Source organism: Pan troglodytes, chromosome X (genome assembly GCF_028858775.2).
Source record: "Pan troglodytes isolate AG18354 chromosome X, NHGRI_mPanTro3-v2.0_pri, whole genome shotgun sequence".
In the NCBI taxonomy this organism is placed as follows: Eukaryota; Metazoa; Chordata; class Mammalia; order Primates; family Hominidae; genus Pan; species Pan troglodytes.
The window spans coordinates 151,722,708-151,741,235 of record NC_072421.2 but is presented as its reverse complement, the minus strand read 5'-3'; the positions used below and the strand labels follow the sequence as shown (position 1 = coordinate 151,741,235).

General features: G+C 57.6%; 1 protein-coding gene across 1 annotated transcript in view; it reads right to left on the bottom strand.

Moving 5' to 3' along the window:
- Positions 1 to 13,913: 13,913 nt before the first annotated feature.
- TKTL1 (transketolase like 1) overlaps positions 13,914 to 18,528 on the bottom strand; it is a 40,785-nt gene continuing 36,170 nt past the window's right edge. Inside the window, exon 13 of the mRNA XM_024352962.3 lies at positions 13,914 to 15,122. Coding sequence (XP_024208730.3) covers positions 15,079 to 15,122 — 44 coding nt within the window. The 3' untranslated portion in view covers positions 13,914 to 15,078. The remainder of the gene's footprint in view (positions 15,123 to 18,528) is intronic.

Here is an 18,528-nt window from a genome sequence, read left to right as displayed (position 1 = left end):
GAGACAGGGTTTCACCATGTTGGCCAGGATGGTCTCCATCTCCTGACCTCGTGATCCACCCACTTTGGCCTCCCAAAGTGCTGGGATTACATGTGTGAGCCACCATGCCCAGTCTACATATATGTTTTTAAGTGGAAAGTGGGTACTAAAACCCAAGACAATGCCACGTGTTGCTGTGCATGCCTGGCTCTATGCTGCCGGCAGAGGGCGGGAAAGCACAGAGGGGCTGCCGTCCACTGCACACGGGCAGGTGGGAAGCAGAGGCCCAGCAAGGGGTGGGGTGCTGGCATTAGTCACTCAAGCCTTTGGCTCCTTGCTGCAGGTAGTGGGACAGCCCAGCCTCCCACACTTGGCACAGCTCCCATGTAGTGCCTGCACATGCATTTGTGGAGGCAGGGCTGGGGCTGGGACCCTCCCTGGCTACTCCTGACCATTTATCTTGGCTGCATCCTCGTCTCTCCTCACGTGTATTTTTGGTCCTAAAATAGTACATGGTCCTTGTGTGTTGCAAACATGCAGAAAAGAGTGAATCACTTCTAATTTTCTTACCACTCACAGTTTCAGCCTTTCTTGTTTCATTGCTATAAGCTCCTCTTACCTGGCTCACCCCCCAGTGCCCAGCCACTTGCTGTGTGGATTCCCCAAGCCCCTGCCCTCTGCCCCTCACCATCCCAAGCCCAATGCAAAGACTGATGGCTGGCCCTGCAGCAGGCGAGACCTGGATGGTCCATGGCGGGTGGTAGGCATGGGCAGGGGATGCCACCTCCTCACAGGTCCACCTTAGGGATTCAATGGTCCCATTAATGAGCCTGTACATGGGGGGCAGAACAAACAGGTTGCTACTGCCAGGACCCTAGAAGGACGCAGTGACAGAGCCTCCTGTTTCAGCAGCTGATAAAAACCAAGTACACTGACAGGAAGAACCGAACTCACCTCAGTCCAGTTCCCCCAGGAAGCACTCACTACCTGGGATTGGGGCTGGACTGCAGCCCAGTGTGGCTGGACAGAGGCAGATGGGGCCTAGCAGGAACCTACATGGGACCTGGGGTGGTGGCAAGGTTGACATCCCAAAGCTCTGGAGTAATAGCTGGTGTCAGGGAGATGGGGGATGTGGAGCTGGGCTTGGGGCATCCCAAGGAGGGAAAAGATATCCAGATATCGGGACGAAATGGTGCTTTCTAGGCCTTAGGTCAGGTCCTGGATCTGTTCCAGGTGGGGAGTAAAGAGGAGGTAGCTGGGTGTACTTGGCAACCACTGTGGTGTCTGGCGTGAGGGAAGAGAGGGAAGGAAGGAACAGCGGCCACCCCTGACATAGCTTGCCCCTTTTCATTCCAAAAGAGCTCCCAAGATTGGATGGAAGAGGGCTCCCGGAGTCCCCACCCCAGTTCCCCAGGGAATGAAAAGGGCTGCGAGACTCCCTGCTCCTGAGGGCTCATGGCCTTCCCCAGGGCTCTGCTCCCACCACCTCCCTGAGCTCCCCCTGGATTCCTGAGGCCTCCCACTTGGGCTTGGTCACCAATCCCCAGGGCTCCATGGGCCTTGGAGTACTCCCCCCACTGTTTCAGGGCTCCTCAGGGTTCTGCCAACCCCATCCTGTGATCTGTCCAACCCCCAGGGCTTCGAACCCCATGAAGGATCCTGACTATTCTGGACACACCCAAGTGCACTGGGTGCCCCAACCGGAACCAGAGGATTAGGAAGTTTCCATGGGCCTCAAGAGCCTCCAGGCCTCCACTTACATGTTCTCCAGAGCTCTGAGAAACCACTGTGGCCCCACTTTCCAAAGTTCCCAAAGAATCTGGGGTCCCCGCAGGGCTCCAGCCATGCTCAGACATACAGCAGGGGGCAGCAGCTGCCCAAGGTCCAAGCGAGAGGCCACTCTGGGCACTGTCCAAGAAGATACTGGATTTTTTTCCTCCGCTACCACCAGGCCCTGCCAGACCAGGGAGGAGAACCACCTGAGGGGGCTGGGAGAGTGTCGAGGCAGCCAGTGGAGAAGGAGACTGTGGAGAGGGACTGCAGGGCCAGGGTCCAGAACCCATGGTCCTGGCAAGGCCCTTGACCTCGGCCCCAGACAGGCCCAAAAGAGGTGACAGCACCAAAACCGGCCAAGAAGGACATTTGCCTTGACCCTCAGCTGGGGTGGAGGTACGAAGGGTGTCTGCGGGGCTGCTACCACTTTCAGGAAGAGAGTGCCAGGGGTGTAGAACCTGTGGCTTCATGAGCATGGCACACTCCTGACTCTGATGGCATAAAGGAAAGGAAAACGGCAGAGGAACCCTGCCTGACTTCCACCTGGGGCTGGGCTGCTGGCCCCAGGCTCAGGGCGGCCACTCACTGGGAGACACGGGGCAAGCAAGACACAGAAAGGGGGAAGTCCCACCCCCAGCCGCAGTCACTCTACTGCTCCCCCTGGGCCCAATGGCATAGAGGTAAAGGGGCCAAGCACACTCTGGAAGCCTCTAAAAGCCACCAGCTGAACGGGGGTGTGAGGCAGCAGAGCCAGGCCCAGAAAGATGCAGTGCCAGTTGGGAGGACGGGAGGTCCCCCTGAGGCTGCGACTTGTCCGCTCAGCCCACTGTGTGCCCAGGATTCTGAACCTCTGGGGCACTCCCTCCTGTCCCGAGTCACCCAGAGTCTCCTGCCCCCTCCCTGTGCCTGCTCCATCACATCCCCTCTCAAGCCCCATGCCTGGCAGGGCCACCGCCCTAGGGCTGGGCTAGGTGAACCAAGGGCACCGGTCCCCCAAACCTGCCGATCGTCCCCAGGCTGCAGGGACACATGTGGGGCGGCAAGGGCGGAAGATAAACTAAGGGGATCCAGGCCCCTGAGGACAGCCCTGGCGGGAGGCCACAGGCCTCACAGGGTGGTGAGCTGGAGGCCACCCAGGCAGGCAGGCAGGCAGCAGGGAAAGAGACTGGCACGGTCCTGGCCAGGGGCCTCCCCGGGAAGGGCGGGCAAGTAGGAGCAAAAACAAGAGCAGAGCACGGGCCCCCACCCTGCCGGGTCCTATGGCCTGGGGACTCACACACACTGAGGAAGACCCAGGAGGACCCGCCAGGCTACTAGGAGGAGATAAAGGGTGCACAGGCCTCCAACCCGCAGGTTGTGTCTGGACTGAGTCCAGGGAGGGCAGGGAGGGGCGGTAGCCCAGTTGACCTTCCCTCCCCCAAGCCACACCTCTGCACCCCAACCCTCCCTTCCGCCTCCCAACAGCCCCATCCCCGCTCTCCGAGGAAACTGGGAGGGGACCTGGAGAGGAAAGGGAAGCAACGGCCCCTCAGAGCGCGGTTCCCCAAAATCTATGGCCAGGGACTGAGGCCAGCACTCAGACACTGTTGGGAACACTGGCCAGGAGTCCCTCGGGGTGGACCTGGGAACCTGCTGCAGAAGCTTAGGGGACCGGGCCAGCTCAGGAAAGGGCTCAGGCTGGAAACCGAGCAGACAGGGCACCGCCGGACCTGGGGCCGAGGAGGACAGGAAGTAGGTGACTATGGAAAGACCCCCGCCGCCACCCATGCCCAACTCGGCACACAAAGTCCCAGAGAGGCCCCCAGACATGCCTGTGGGGGCAGGGGTGTTTGCAAACATTTGCAGAGGGACCGGGTGTCCCAGGCACATGGACAGCTTGCAGGGCCCGGCTGAGGCTAGGACAGCAGCAGGTGGCTGGCAGGAGGTGCCCCGCCAGGGACCCCAACTGTGTGGGGGGCAGGCCCGAGGCAGGCGGCACCAGTCCCGGGCAGGATCTCTCGGAAGAGGGGCCGTACCCAGCCAGGGTTCCCAGAGACACGGGTGGTGGGGCCGAGTGCCTCCTCACCCTGTGCCTGGCCCCCAACAAAGGGTGAGCATGTATCCTTCCTGGACACGGTGTCCAGGGCAGGGCACTCCCGAACCAGGATGCCCCCTAGGCCACAGGACCCCTCAGCCCCAGCTGACAGCAGCCGGGGATCTGGGGAGGCCCCCAGGAGGCAGGGCGGCAGCCAAGCAGAACACCATCCCTGGACCCACTCTCCAACTGCAACCAGGGCCCGCTCCCCCGAAGGCACCAGCTCTCCCTAGGGGCAGGACCTTGATCCAGAGCAGGAGTGGAGGCCCCCAACAGGGGACGGCTGGAGAGGCCCTGGGCTCACGAGCCAGGGAGCGGCGCCTCTGTGCCCGGAAGCCCCTGGGTCCTGCCTGGGCTGCTGGTAGCTGCTGCGGGCCGAGGGGTCCGGACGCCCCTAGGGTGCTCTGGGGCAGCTCCTTTGGGACCCTCAATGGAGCCAGTAAGTCCAGGAGGGCGCCGATCCGTCCAGGTGGGTGCATGGGCCGGGACAGGGTCTGGCTGCTGCCGTGGCTGTGCCCATCTGCCGAACAGGTCGCTAGGAGAGCACTCCCTGAGCGAGGGCGCCGGGCAGCCCGGGGAGGGAGGACACAGTCCCCGTCCAGGCCCCCGAGGCCCCCATAGCAGGGAGAGCCGGCCCTCCTCGCTGTTCTTCCCGCGGGATCGGGCCGGCACCTCGGCTCAGGGGAGAGAGGGTCACAGAGGACAGCCAGCAGGCAGGTGGCCCAGGAGTGTGGGGGGCCGGTGGGCCTGACCGTGTCCTGAAGCACCCCAGGACCCTGCACCCGACACCCTGGGGGAGGGGCTGTCCCCACTTGCCAGGAACACATTCCTCAGGGAAGGCCCGGCAACCTGCTCTCGTCGGGTTCAAGAAGGGCCAGGCGGCTTTGGAAGGGGCCAGGAGCTGTCACCAAGGGCCCCCGCATTGCCCAGAGGCGGCGCGGGCCAACAGGAAAAGCACTCACCGCCCACGGAACCTCTGTGACAAACTCAGAGCCACGGAGAGCGTCATCAGCAAGTCACTTGCCAGTCCCAGTGGGAAGGATGGGGCACGTCTCCAGGGAAACGAGACGCCAAGGTCTTCCTGGGGCCCCAGTGGAAAGCTCCTTCCAGGACCCACCTGGCCCTCCACATCCCACCCTCCAGGCCAGGGACCGGAGCCCAGTATCCGGCAACCTGACACATCACGGAAAAAAGGAGCTGCTCTGCCTTCACCATGACGACGCGGCACACCCCCTCCCTGCCCCGGCCCCTCCCCTTCAGGGCTGCATGCGGGGAGGAGAGGCCTCCCCTGTCTGCAGAGAGAGGTCGCCCCACCTGGGGCAGAGAGGGGACAGGGGCAGGAATGAGCCCCTGGGAGGGGGGCATTGGAGGTGGGGGGCACATCCTGCCACCCAGGCTGGCGTGGGGCACTCATGCCATGCAGACCAGAACGGGCTTCCCACCGGCTCCTGGGGATGTTGGACCGGGGCTCCCCGACCAGGGCTGGGAAAGGCTTCCATGAAGAGCCAGAGAGCACACGGCGCAGACCCTGCGGGGCACACGGGGTCTCGGTGGCAGAGTCTCCCTTCTTGGGGTTCTCTGTGATGGGTTTTGCAACCCTTTCAGGATGTCAAAGCACGCCCCGCCCTCAGAAATGCAGGCCCCGGCCAGTGTCAGCCCCAGGAGGTGGCCTGCTGCTCCCGCTGACACCAAGGACATGTTCCTGAGGCGGCCCGCTCGGGATCTCCAGCAGCCGACGCAGGTCTACACGTGCAAGGGTGCTTCTGACTCGCAGCACTCAGGAACAGCCTCCACCCTGAGCGTGGCGCCCTCTCCAGCACGTGCCAGGGTGGACCTGTGAGACCAATAAAAACCACAGCGGAGGCGAGGCGAGTCACTTAGGAGACCAGGCCATGAAGAGACTGTGGCCGGGTCTGGGGCGCCCTCTCCTGCTGGTTCGACTGGATTGCAGGTCCGGGGGAAGCCCAGCAGCCCTGGGGAGGAGGCCCGGTGGGGAGGAACTGAGGCCTCCTGCCACAGCCTCCAGAGGGAGAGTCATCACGAGGGCTCCCCACCCAGTCAGATAGGATGGCTGGGCCCCAGTGGACACCTGACCGCAGCCTGAGAGGGACCCTGAGCCACAGTCCTGGCTCCCCGAGAGCCCTCCCAGAGCCTGTCCCTCAGAACCCTGGGGGGGTGACACGAGTGCTGGGGGGGTGAGACGAGTGCTAGGTGGGGAAGGACCGAAACGTGAAGTCGTCTGTTACCCAGTAGTCGGAACCGGTGCCCAGCGTCCAGGGGGCAAGACACGGCGTGAGCCAGAAGGAAACAAACCGACAAGAACCCCCAGAAGCCATCAGGAAAGCCTGGAGATTCTGATGACACGAAAACTAAAATCCCCTCTGTGACCAAGCACAACCCGCAAACCACACAGTCAAGAGACAAGTGATAACGAGGGGAGAAAATAGTAGAAAGAGGTGACTAAGGGCTCGCGTCAGTCACACACACACAGAGCCGGACACACGGACAAGGCAAAGTGCAAGGACAAGAGAGCAAAAGGGGGCGGAGGAGAGGAAGGGAGAGGGAAGGAAGCGTCTTCTCCACCGGGATGCAATTCCTTGGGAGCCCGTCTGACCCCAGGGCAAAGAGATGCTGGGTCGCCAGAGCCGCCGCGGAGAAGTCCCGCCGGGCCTCAGAGCCCAGCAAAGAGGAACCAGGGCGGACGGGCCAAACCCAGCGGCCGGCTCCCGGGGGGGGTGGGTGGTGGCGCTGCGGGGAGTCGCCTGAGCAGCATCACCAGCAGCTGGGAACCCTCCCGGTGCGGGAAGGTTGGCGGGTAAGGCGGGGCTTCCCCGGAAACACTGGGCTGGACCCAGCGGTCCCATGGGTGCTGGAACCAGCCCTGCGGGTGTTCCCAGGCACCCTCCCGCGGGAAGACCGGCTGGAGGGATGGCTCCTGTTGGCACCCACGTCGAGGGAAGCCACCGCCTTCTCTGCGGGGCTCGCCTTTCCTACCTCCCCCAGGAGACAGTCAGGCCAGGAAGCGCCCCAGCCCACGACCGCCCGCAGCAGAGCAGGATTCCCTCCCCGGCGGCCACCGCTGTCAAGGGACGGGGAAGACTTTGTTACCCCACCGCGCGCCACCGCGGAATGGTGCACAGACACCTCCAGACGCCACTTGCCCCAAGACGGCCGCCCGCCCCGCTCTGCCCACCTCTCCCTGGACGCTGCCGGGTGGGCGCGGCCCTGCTTCCCCACGACCCCCCAGACGCGCCCCGAGGCACTTTCGCAGCACAGTGGAGTGGGAAGGGCGGGGCGGCCCCTCGACGGCGCCGAGGCGAGAGCGGCTCACGGGGCTTCCCGGGCCCTGATCTCAGGGGACGCCTGTCCGCCTCGTCCCCGGGGGAAGACAGTGACCACCGGTCTGCAAAGGAAGGGGACTCGGCGCATGCCCCGCAGGGCCGGCCCAGGACTCGCAGGCGCGGAAGGCGGTGCCGAGGCGGGGGCGGGGCGTGGAGGGACAGCCCTAGTCTCCGCCCGCCGGGGCCCACAGCTGCCTCGCTCCCCGCCTCCGCTTCGGTCGCTCCTCGTAAGCTCCAGGCGCCCACGGGAAGCCCCGCCCAGCCCCCCCTATCCGTCCTCCTCTTCGCCTGTCCTCGCCAATGACCATGCTCAGATTGCACGGAATTCCCGCCCCTCGCCCTTGACTGACGCTCCTGCTGCCCAGTGGACGACACCCCGTCGCGTGCGCGCCGCTGCGGCCCTGCCGGGTGTGGCGCGGCGCTCTCAGGCTCCTAGGCGTTCCCGGGGCGAGACCCAGGGCGCTGGCCGCAGAGTCGCCGGTGCACATGCAACAGTGCCGCCTTGTGTTTTGGGTGTGGACCTGCGCTTCTCTAAGCGTTCCATTCCCGAGAAGGGGCGAGAAACGTCCAGAGGTCGTGGCACCTGCCCGCCGCTGCCGGGGCGTCGGCCGTGGGCGCAAGTGAAGCGCCCCGGGAGCGCGGCGCGACGTCCGTGCCTTCCGAGGGCGGCCCGGGTGTCGCCGCGGTGCGCGCGGGAGGGCGCGGCCGTGGGCATTTCCGCGCTTGCGCGGGTTCCTGTCCCGCCCCGGCCCCGGCCCCTCCCTCTCGTGGCCCCGCAGTAGACGCAGCCCCTCCCTCCCGCGGTGCAGCGCAGCCAGGGCTCTGCTCCGGGAGTCGTGGAGTCCATCACCGCGGAGCGTTATCTCAGCGGACCCACGCGGTGTCCTCCGCTGGGGTGGGCCGAGTACCCTCCGCCTCCCGCCCGCGAGATCCATCCCAGCCCTTGGCGGGGGCCCGTGGTTCTTCCCGCTCATGGCCACGGAACGGTCCACGCTCGCGGAGCCGCAGGCTGAGCTTTTGCTGGTGAGGGACAAGGTCGTGGTTTCCCGTGGCTGGTGGCCCTCACGGAGGAGCCTGCTGGGAGCACGCCCGTGTAGGGTTTCCTGTCATCGGGTTGCCACGCCCATCTTGAACGCTCGAGTCCACGCAGAAGTGTAGAAGTGGATGTGTAGCTTTATTTGTAATTCTCTTTCTTTCTTCCTTTCTTTCCTTCTTTCTTTCCTTTTCTTTCTTTTTGAGTCGGGGTCTCACTCTGCGCCCAGTCTGGAGTGCAGTGGCGCGATGAGGGCTCACTACAGCCTTGACCTCTCCACCCCAGCGAGGGCTTCAACCTCCAGCCTCAGCCTTCCGTGTAGCTGGGACTACAGGCGCACGCCACCACCATGTCCGGCTAATTTTTTACTTTTTGTAGAGATGGGGTCTCGCTTTTTCGCCCAGGTTGGTCTGGGATTCCTGGGCTCAGGTGATCCACCCCAGCCTCACAAAGTGCTGGGATTCTGGGCACCGGGCACCGGCCGCCGCGCCCGGCTTGATGTGTAGTTTCAATAGAAACCACCAAGGTCTTCAGGGTGGCCTGTGCATCACTTTACACATACTCAAGCGAATCATTGAGAGGTGTTTGAGGCCGGGCGCGGTGGCTCACGCCTGTGATCCCAGCACTTTGGGAGGCCGAGGCGGGTGGATCGTTTGAGGTCAGGAGTTTGAGACCAGCCTGACCAACATAGTGAAACTCTGTCTCTAATAAAAATACAAAATTAGCCGGGCGTGGTGGCGCCCTCGCCTATAATCCCAACTACTCAGGAGGCTGAGGCAGGAGAATCGCTTGAACCCAGGAGGCAGAGGTTGCACTGAGCCGAGATCGCACCACGGCACTCCAGCCTGGGTGATAGAGCAAGATTCTGTCTCAAAAAAAAAAAAAAAAAAAAAAAAAAAAGTTTTTGAAACAACTTGAAGTAAGTTATCCCATGTATAAAAAAGCATAAAGTTATTTATACTATTTTTCTGTGCAATCACCCACATAATTAACCAAGTTAAGACCCATTATGCGGCCGGACGCGGTGGCTCGCGCCTGTAATCCCAGCACTTTGGGAGGCTGAGGCGCGTGGATCACGAGGTCAGGAGTTCGAGACCAGCCTGGCTAATATGGTGAAACCTCGTTTCTACTAAAAATACAAAAATTAGCTGGGCGTGGTGGCGTGTGCCTGTAGTCCCAGCTACTCGGGAGGCTGAGGCAGAAGAATCGCTTGAACCCGGGAGGTGAAGGTTGCAGCAAGCCGAGATGGCACCACTGCACTCCAGCCTGGGTGACACAGTGAGACTCCGTCTCAAAAACAAAAACAAAAAAAACCGTTATGCTACACGTTTTGTAGTGATTTTGTTTTGTTTGTTTTAGCTTTTTTATAATTTCAACTTTTTTGTTTTTGAGATAGAATCTCACTGTTGTCGCCCAGGCTGAGTGCAGTGGCACCATCTCGGCTCATTGCAACCTTTGCCTCCCAGGCCGAAGGGATCCTCTCACCTCTCACCTGGGTTGGTCAGGCTGGTCTCAAATTCCTGACCTCAGTGATGCACCAGCCTCGGCCTCCCAAAGTGCTGGGATTACAGGCATGAGCCACCGCGCCCGGCCTGATGTACTTTAAACTTTTTTTTTTCTTTTTTTGAGACAGAGAGTTTCACTCATGTTGCCCAGGCTGGAGTGCAATGGCGTGATCTCAGCTCACCACAACCTCCACCTCCTGGGCTCAAGTGATTCTCCTGCCTCAGCCTCCCGAGTAGCTGGGATTACAGGCATGTGCCACTGCACCGGGCCTCCATTTGATGTACTTTTAAAGCATTATTATTTCTACCTTGCATTTACTATGAACACAGCCTTGAACGTGCATCCATCTCTCTCTAGAATAATTACCTGTAAGTGGAATTGCTGGGTCGAGATATATGTACATTAAAAAAAAATTTTTTTTTTTTTTTTGAGACAGGATCTCAGTCTCTCGCTCAGGCTGGAGTGGAGTGGCTCGATCACAGCTCACCACCGCCTCAACCTCCTGGGCTCAAGTGATCTTCCTATTTCAGCCTCCTGAGCTGCTGGGACCACAAGTGTGTGCCACCATCCCTGGCTTTTTTTAGAAAACTTCTTTTTGTACAGACAGGGTCTCACTGTGTTGCCCAGGCTGGTCTTGAACCCCTGGGCTCAAGTCCTCCCTCCTTGGCCTCTCAAAGTGCTGGTTTTACAGATGTGTCCCACCTTGTGTGGCCTGCATTTAAAATTGTAAGAGACACTAGGGAATTGCCTCCCCAAAAGACCCTACCTTTGATACTGTCCGTCCCTCGCATTGTACCCTCAGCGTTTACACCACAGCCTCACCAGCACCTTTTGGGCTAACAGCTTTTTAGGTAGCTGAAAATTAGATGGGAGAACTGTAGCTTTTCGCTTTTTCCTTCTTCCCTGTTTCCTAGTCCTGTTCCCCTCCCTCCCAAAGGGGTCATTTAAAATGTGGTGTCATTTGGAATGTGTTTGTTCAATTGTATTTTAGTTTTCTGAGACAGGGCCTCGCTTTGTCACCCAGGCTGGAGTGCAGTGGTGTGATCATAGCTCACGGCAGCCTTGATGTCCCAGACTCAAGTGATCCTCCCACCTCAGCTTCTGGAGTAACTAGGACTACAGGCATGTGCCACCACGCCAGCTAATTTTATTTTTTTGTAGAGACGAGGTCTCACCCTGTTGCCCAGGTTGGTCTCCTATTTCTGGCTTCAAGCGATCTGCCCGTCTCGGCCTCCCAAAGTGCTTGGATGACAGGCGTGAGCCACTGCCCTGCACCTGTGGACTTTTTGTGTGTATGGTTTTGCCCACCGTAACTGTCCCTGTGCTGCATTCCTATTCTGCTGACTGCTTCCGTCATTCAACAGGGTTTCTCAGCTCTTTGTCTGTGGCCCTGGAGACATACAGTTGACTCCTGTGCTCCTGCAGAGGATTTCAGAGCTTGGATGCAACACATTTGATCATTCCCACCCTGAGTGATGCAACCCCAGGGCTTCAGCTCCTGGTGTGCCACAAACCATGCCACGAAGGCCATGGCACGGAATGTGGCCTTAGCGAGAAGGGAGAATTGCTCTTGCTGACGTATCAAGGGGTAGGATTGCTGGGTTCAAGAACACTGATGCTTCATTTTCTTATGTTTGTTCTTTTCTTTTCTTTTTTTTTTTTTTTTTGAAAGAGTCTCACTCTGTCACCCAGGCTGGAGTGCAGTGGCACAATCTCGGCTCACTGCAACATTCACCTCCTGGGTTTAAGCAATTCTCCCACCTCAGCCTACCGAGTAGCTGGGATTACAGGCGTGAGCCACGACGCCCAGCTAGTTTTTGCATTTTTAGTAGAGACGGGGTTTCACCATGTTGGCCAGGCTGGTCTTGAACTCCTGACCTCAAGTAATCCCCCCGCCTCGGCCTCCCAAAGTGCTGGGATGACAGGCGTGAGCCACCGCGCCTGGCTCCTTTCCCATTTTCTAAGGGACAGTCAGTCTCCTCCATACCATTTGTCACACAGCCTTTCCCCCATGATGGCACTGCCATACTCCCGCTAAATGCGCAGGCATCTGTGGTCTCCTCTGCACTTGTCCTTCCAGGGAACAATGCAGTGGGCTCCTTGCTTTGCATCTCGCCATACCTGGTGCACCTGCCAGCTCCCTCAGCAGGACCTTGCAGACAGTTTCAGTCATTCTTGGGCATTTTCTTCTCCATGTGAAGTTTCCCATCATCTTGTCCCGGACCATTAGACACCCACATCCCTGGCTTCCTGGGACTCTGGTGGCGTGATGGGAAGAGCCCACTTCTCAGCATTGCTTTTTTCAAGAGGATCTCATTCTTAGTCCAGGCGGCAGGAATGGTTTCCCCTGCTGGCCTCAGCTCTGTTGGCAAGGGATACCTGCAGTCTGGGGCCTGGAGTTGGAGCGCTCCAGACACGGTCCCTTCCTTCCGGGAGTTTCTTTCTCGTGGGTGAGCCAGAAGCAAACACCTCATCCCACAGTTCTGAGGGCCTGGGTGGGGCCATCGTCCTGGTCCAGGTAAGAGACCATGGAGTCTGGCCAAGCACGTTGGCTCCTGCCTGTAATCCCCGCACTTTGGGTTAGGGTTAAGGCAGGAGGATCACTTGGCTCCAGCAGTTCAAGACCAGTCTGGGCAACCTAATAAGGCCCCATCTCTACAAAAGAAAAAAAAAGTTATCCAGGCATGGTGACGTGTGCCTGTAGTCCCAGCCGATTGGGAGGCTGAGGCAGGAGCATCTCTGGAGCCCAGGAGTTCGAGGCTGCAGTGAGTGTTGATCATGCCACTGCATTCCAGTCTGGGCAACAGAGCAAGACCCTGTCTCAATTAAAAAAAAAAAAAAAGCTGGGCGTGGTGGCTCACACCTGTAATTCCAGCACATTGGGAGGCTGAGGCGGGCAGATCACCTGAGGTCAGGAGTTTGAGACCAGCCTGACCCACATGGAGAAACCCTGTCTCTACTAAAAATACAAAATAAGCCAGGCATGGTGGCACATGCCTGTGATCCCAGCTACTCGGGAGGCTGAGGCAGGAGAATCGCTCGAACCCGGGAGGCAGAGGTTGCGGTGGGCCAAGATCGTGCCATTGCACTCCAGCCTGGGCAATAAGAGCGAAACTCCATCTCAGAAAAAAAAAAAGACAGTGGAGTCCTAGATGGCGAGGGTAGCAATGGAGAAACCCACTTCAATTTCTTTGAGCCAACGGTTGGAAGGATTCCCGTGGGAAGGTCAGGAGGGAGAGGAGCCAACAGGTGGAACTCCAACAGTTCCCCCGTCCTCACCTTGTAGGGCTGCAAGATTCCTTGGTGCCTGTCTGGGCTCCAGGGCCCCCACCCACCCCTGCAGGCTTATGTGCGGATCAGCAAGAGGCACTCTGCTCTCGGGGCAGGTGCTCGGCTGGAGGCGAGGACACGGGAGGGATTTCCGCCCTCTCGCTCCCCAGGAAGATGTCCTTGTGCAGAGAACAGCCTGCACGACCTACTAGGGCACCCAGGATTAGGCTGTATCCTCCGTCTGCCCAAACTGGCTACAGAAAGTTCATTTTAACGCCCACTAGAGAGTGAGGAGACTGTAGGTGCAATTTCTTTTTTCTTTTTTTTCTGAGACAGATGAGTCTTGCTCTGTGGTCCCAGGCTGGAGTGCAGTGGTGTGATCTTGGCTCACTCAAACCTCCACCTCCCAGGTTCAAGCCAGATTCTCCTGCCTCAGCCTCCCGAGTAGCTGAGATTACAGGCATGCGCCACCATGCCCAGCTAATTTTTTAATATTTTTAGTAGAGACGTGGTTTCACCCTGTTGGCCAGGCTGGTCTCCAACTCCTGACCTCGTGATCTGCCCACCTTGGCCTCCCAAAGTCTTGGGATTACAGGCGTGAGCTACCTCACCCTGCTGTAGGTGAGATTTCTGAGTGCCCGTTACAAATTCCTGATTGACCCAAGCTGGGCAGGTCGCCCCGCCACCCCTGTCCAGCTATGGCCTGTGGTCTAGGTTACATGAACCAGTGCTAACTAGGCTGGGATGAGCATCGCACCTGTTAGACCCCATCGCCTGTCCTCCATGCATCCTTAGTGGAGTTTGGGAGAAGGCAAGGAAAGGAGCAATGATACAACTTGTAGTTGTGTCATTTCAAGCATACCTGGGCCACAGGTGAGTGAGGGCCGTCCCTGGGTGGAAACAAAGAGCAAATGAAAACACAGAGGGGTCGGGACTCGGTGGATCACACCTGTAATCCAAGAATTTTTGGAGGCTGAGGCAGGAGGATCACTGGAGACCAGCCTGGGCAACGAGGTGAGACCCCATCTCTAAATACAGAGAAAAAAATAGAAACAACCAAAAAAACAGGCCTAAGCAGGACCTGACGCTGGGGCCGTGCAGAAGCAGCTTGCTGCACTTGGTCTTGATGGCCTCTGGGACAGGAGGCCTTGTGCCTTCAGGTGAGTGTGCCGAATGGAACCCCTCAGCTCAACCCAGTGTTTTTGCAGGGTTACTTCCGGGATAAAGGAAAGATGGGGTGAGCCCTGCCTCAGCACAGGGAGCTCAGGGATAGCAGGTCCATGTCAGCCTGGGTCTGCGTGAGCAGGTGAGAAGGAATCTGCCTGCCTCCCAGCAGGTGCCCTGAGCACCCTCCAGCACGGCCTGCCTGCCCACAGGCACGGGGAAAAGGCTCAGGTCTCTGTGAGCCCTGGCTGATAGATCACCTTGCCTCCTTAGTGCGGTCATACTGCTGGGATCCTGGCAGAGACAACCTACCTTCCCTAGAGGGGACACGTCACCCCAGGATTCTGCCACAGGACTTTTGGAGGTAAAGCTGAAGTGGGGCCCACAGCCTCACGATGACAGCACTGGCCACCGTCATGGAGAATAGAGTCAGTGGGCAGGTCAAAGAGTAAGGCTGGACCTGTCAGGGTTCCGGGGTGGAATCCTCAAAGATCCCCAATCACATCATTGTCAGCAATGGCTGGGAGCATCCACCCCCTCCTCACAGCAGCCCTAGGATGTTGGTGCCAGTGTTACCCCCATTTTCAGACAAAAACAGGAGGGAAATGTGACTCATGAAGTTGGGCTCCAGAGCCTGAGCCCTTTCTCGGCTTTGCTGCACTCCCTCCCACTCCTGCCCTTTGGAGATTCCCCGTGGTGTGTGGTGTGTGGTGTGTGGAGTGTGATGCATGTGGAAGGAAGGAGTTGGAGGCAGGTCTGGCTCAGTATCTCCCAGGCCTCGGGTCATCACGCGAAAAACAGAGGAGGGTAAAATGAGAACCGCTGTTCTCCTCTCGGGCCTAATCGGCTGAACTCTGCAAGCACAGACTGACCAGCTTAGAATTCTCAGCAGATCACAGAGCAGTTCTCATAGATGTTTGCATTATTGTGATGTAAAGCTACTGACTCCTCAGATCTCTAATAGTCTCTCTGACACAACCACCTAAGGGTAGAAAGAAAGAGATACAAAAGAGAAGAGTTAGAAATCCAGGGAGATTTGAAAAGCAGCACGTACACAAGCCTAGTCATTGCAATGAAAATCTCATCCGATGGACTCAACAGCAAATTGATGCCCCTGAACACAGAATGAGTGACCTGGAAGATGATGCCAAAGACACTTCCTCCTGCCCCGTTCTTAGCAGATGATGTGGCTTCCTCCTTCTGTGACGCACTGCAGCAGCCCCTCCTCGAGGTCCAGAGCCCTAGGCCTTATATGCTCCCAGGCTCACTACTAGACTCCTGGTCACCCCAACATCTTTATTTTTGCCCCCCTGCTCTGGGGGTTGTAGCTTCTTCCTTCACCAACTCTGTTAATTCAGTATCCCTTTTGCACTTTCAGCCCTCAAACCCCAAGTAAACACGCTTTCACTTCCCTTTCTTGAGATACTAGGTATGTATTTTTGTCTCCTAACCGGTTCCTGACTAATCCAGAACTGGCCCTGGGTAAGGTTCTGGAAGAAAAGGCCTATGCACGCGGAATCTGGCGATTGGTCTGGTCCTGCCTTTGGGCTGGAGTGCAGGGTTGAGCATTTTCCCAGTGGGAAGTGGGGCATGAGCCATCCATGGCCTGCAGTGGCTTCACAATTAATCTAGCTGTCACTTCAGTTGCTTGGGATGATGTGCCAACTGAAACAAGCACCAGGGAGCTCAAGTCCTTGCTGCACCTGACTGTCATGGTGGTCACGGATGGCTATGAGGGCTGTGGTATGGCATGATCCTTAGTGGCCCTGACTATGTACCATGAAGACACAATGGGCTCAGGCTCCCTAACACTCAGCTCAAGCCACAGTAAGAGAACCAGGGTGCTTCCAGGAAAGGCCTCAAAGTTCCCTTACTCCTTGTACTTGCAGGGCTGACAGTTCTGACAATCAAACACATTTTATTGTGCCAGTTACAGATTCCCAAAGTGATGAATTTCCAGCCTCGCCACATTTCACACGTGAATTGTGGGCAGTGATGTGGGAAGAATGGGACCCTGAAACCCGGAATGGGGCCATCTGGTTGGCCTTGGTTGAAGCTGAGACTCGAGAAGCCCCCAGTCCCTCTGCACCTCCCTTGGTAGTGGCGGCGGCTCGACCCCCCGTGTCTGGGGGACTGGTGTTTCTTTGCTGGAGAACTCTGTCACAAGTTTACCTGGGGAGAAGCCTTGCCAGTGGACACTCACTTGTATCATCCAGGAGACCCTCTACAACTAGACCTGGAACTAGACCTAGAACTAGAATGTTGCCGTTAGACCCAGAACTAGCGTCAGGTACACACTTAGGGAGGGAGGGTATCTCTCACGTGGGCCCTGATACCAGGTGCAGCCCAGGTCCTGCCCTGAGCGGTAACTCTGCGTGCTCAGCTTCCTCACCCAAGTACGGAATGACACATCAGATCATTCCAGCTCTCCCGAATCTAACGACCCAGCTTCTCTAACCCTGACCTCGGCCTGGCAGGGCGAGGAGGCCTCGTGAAGCGGTAGAACCTCTCCCGGCTGCCCGGGGAAGGCCGGGCTCCAAGGGTGAAGGCGAGTGCCCACGGGTAGGAGCCATGCCCTCCAGGTAGTGCCTGAAGCGTGGGGCCGACGGGGCGGGAGGGTGCGCGGGGCCGGCACGAGGCGGTGTTTGATGGTGGGTAGCAGGTGTCCAGGGAGGGCGGTGGGACAGCGGGGACAGGGGAGCAGCTCGGGTTGCAGAGGGCTGCCTGGCCCAGAAGCGGGCAGGCGGGTTGGTTGCTGCCAGCCCCAACATAATCCCAGCAAGGCGGGGAAGGATCGTGCTGAGGGGCCGATGGGGCTGGCCAGCCAAGGGCGTGCTGGGGGTGCTGGGGAGTAGGAAGCTGCCAGGTATGCAGGGTGGGCCTGCATGGGTGTTTCGAAAAGACGGCACTAACATCCTGACCACAGCTTTGTGGGATACATGCTGTCCCCGTCATCAGCACCATCATCCCCTTCTACAGCTACCCAAGGCCCCACAGTCAAGAAGCAGATTTGGGGATTCAAGCCAGGTTTTGGGACACATGGTTCCCAAGTCCCTGCTGGCTGGCTTCTCCATGGGAAGTAATCAGAGCAATAAGATGTTAGGAGGACTCAAGGGCGAGAGGACTGGCCCGAGGCCAGGGTCCATGGCATCTTCCAGGGAGTATTCATTACCAGGTTCTTAACAGTTAACAAACACACGTATTTACTCAGAAGCCACAGCCAGGCCAAGCTGGCAACAGGGCTCACTCCCCTCGCTGGGTGATCATGGCTCCTGTGCTCTCATTACTTTGATCTGCCCTACTGTTTCTGCCCAGAACCTTCTAGGGGACTGAAGTGAGGCTTTGGGGGCTCTTTCCTGTGTTTAGAAATTGCACATTTTAATCATGGAATCTGTTGCTCCATTTGTTGCCACCGTGCGCTTATGTGTCCTGTGGTCTCACCAAACCTGACATTTTGCACCTGAATACAAGCAAGCGTGGCTTGTCTGTTAGAATGCCTTCCTCTAAAGTAATGCTTTACAGCCACCTTCAGTGTCACTGCATCTACTCCTCACAAAACGGTATTTAACCCCACCCCCCACCACACTCTTGAAAGGGTACACAGAATTATCCTACGACACAGCAATTCAATTCTACTCCTAGTATACACGTCCGTAAGAAGGGAAAATCTACATCTACACAAAATCTTTCACATATTTTGTGAAACCTACATCTTCACAAAATATGTGAATTGTCAGAACGCTATTCACAAGAGACAAAAGTGGAACTAATCCACATTCATCAACTGAATGGAAGAATAAAATGTGTTATCTCCATACAATAGAATAGTATGTGGCCATAAAAAGAATGAAAACCACTGAATTGTATACCTTAAATGAGTAAAATTGTCTGGAGTGTGAGAAGCTGTGATTACCTCGAAGTAGTGAGATAAGTGAGGTAAAACATTTTTGCTTCTTTGCATTTTCTAAATTTTCTGCAATCACCCTATAGAAACTATTTTTACAAAATAAATTTTGAAATCTTATGAAATAAGCAGAGCCATCATCATGCTCATTTTCCAGGAAACCAGCTCAGTGACTTACAAGGGCAGGAGTAGGAGGAGGTCCTGAGGACTCCAAGCCCCAGGCCAGTGCTTCCATCTCTATCCCGCACATTCTAGAACAATTCCTCAGTCACACTGGTCATGACTCCAAAGATCTCTGACCACTTAATTTGGGCAATAAAAATAAGGAATGGGCTGGGTATAGTGGCTCACGCCTGTAATTCTAACCCCAGCACCTTGGAAGGTCCAGGCGTGAGGATCACTTGAGGCCAGGAGTTTGAGACCAGCCTGGGCAACATAGTGAGACCCTGTCTCAAAACAAAACCAAAGCCAAAACAGGAATGTG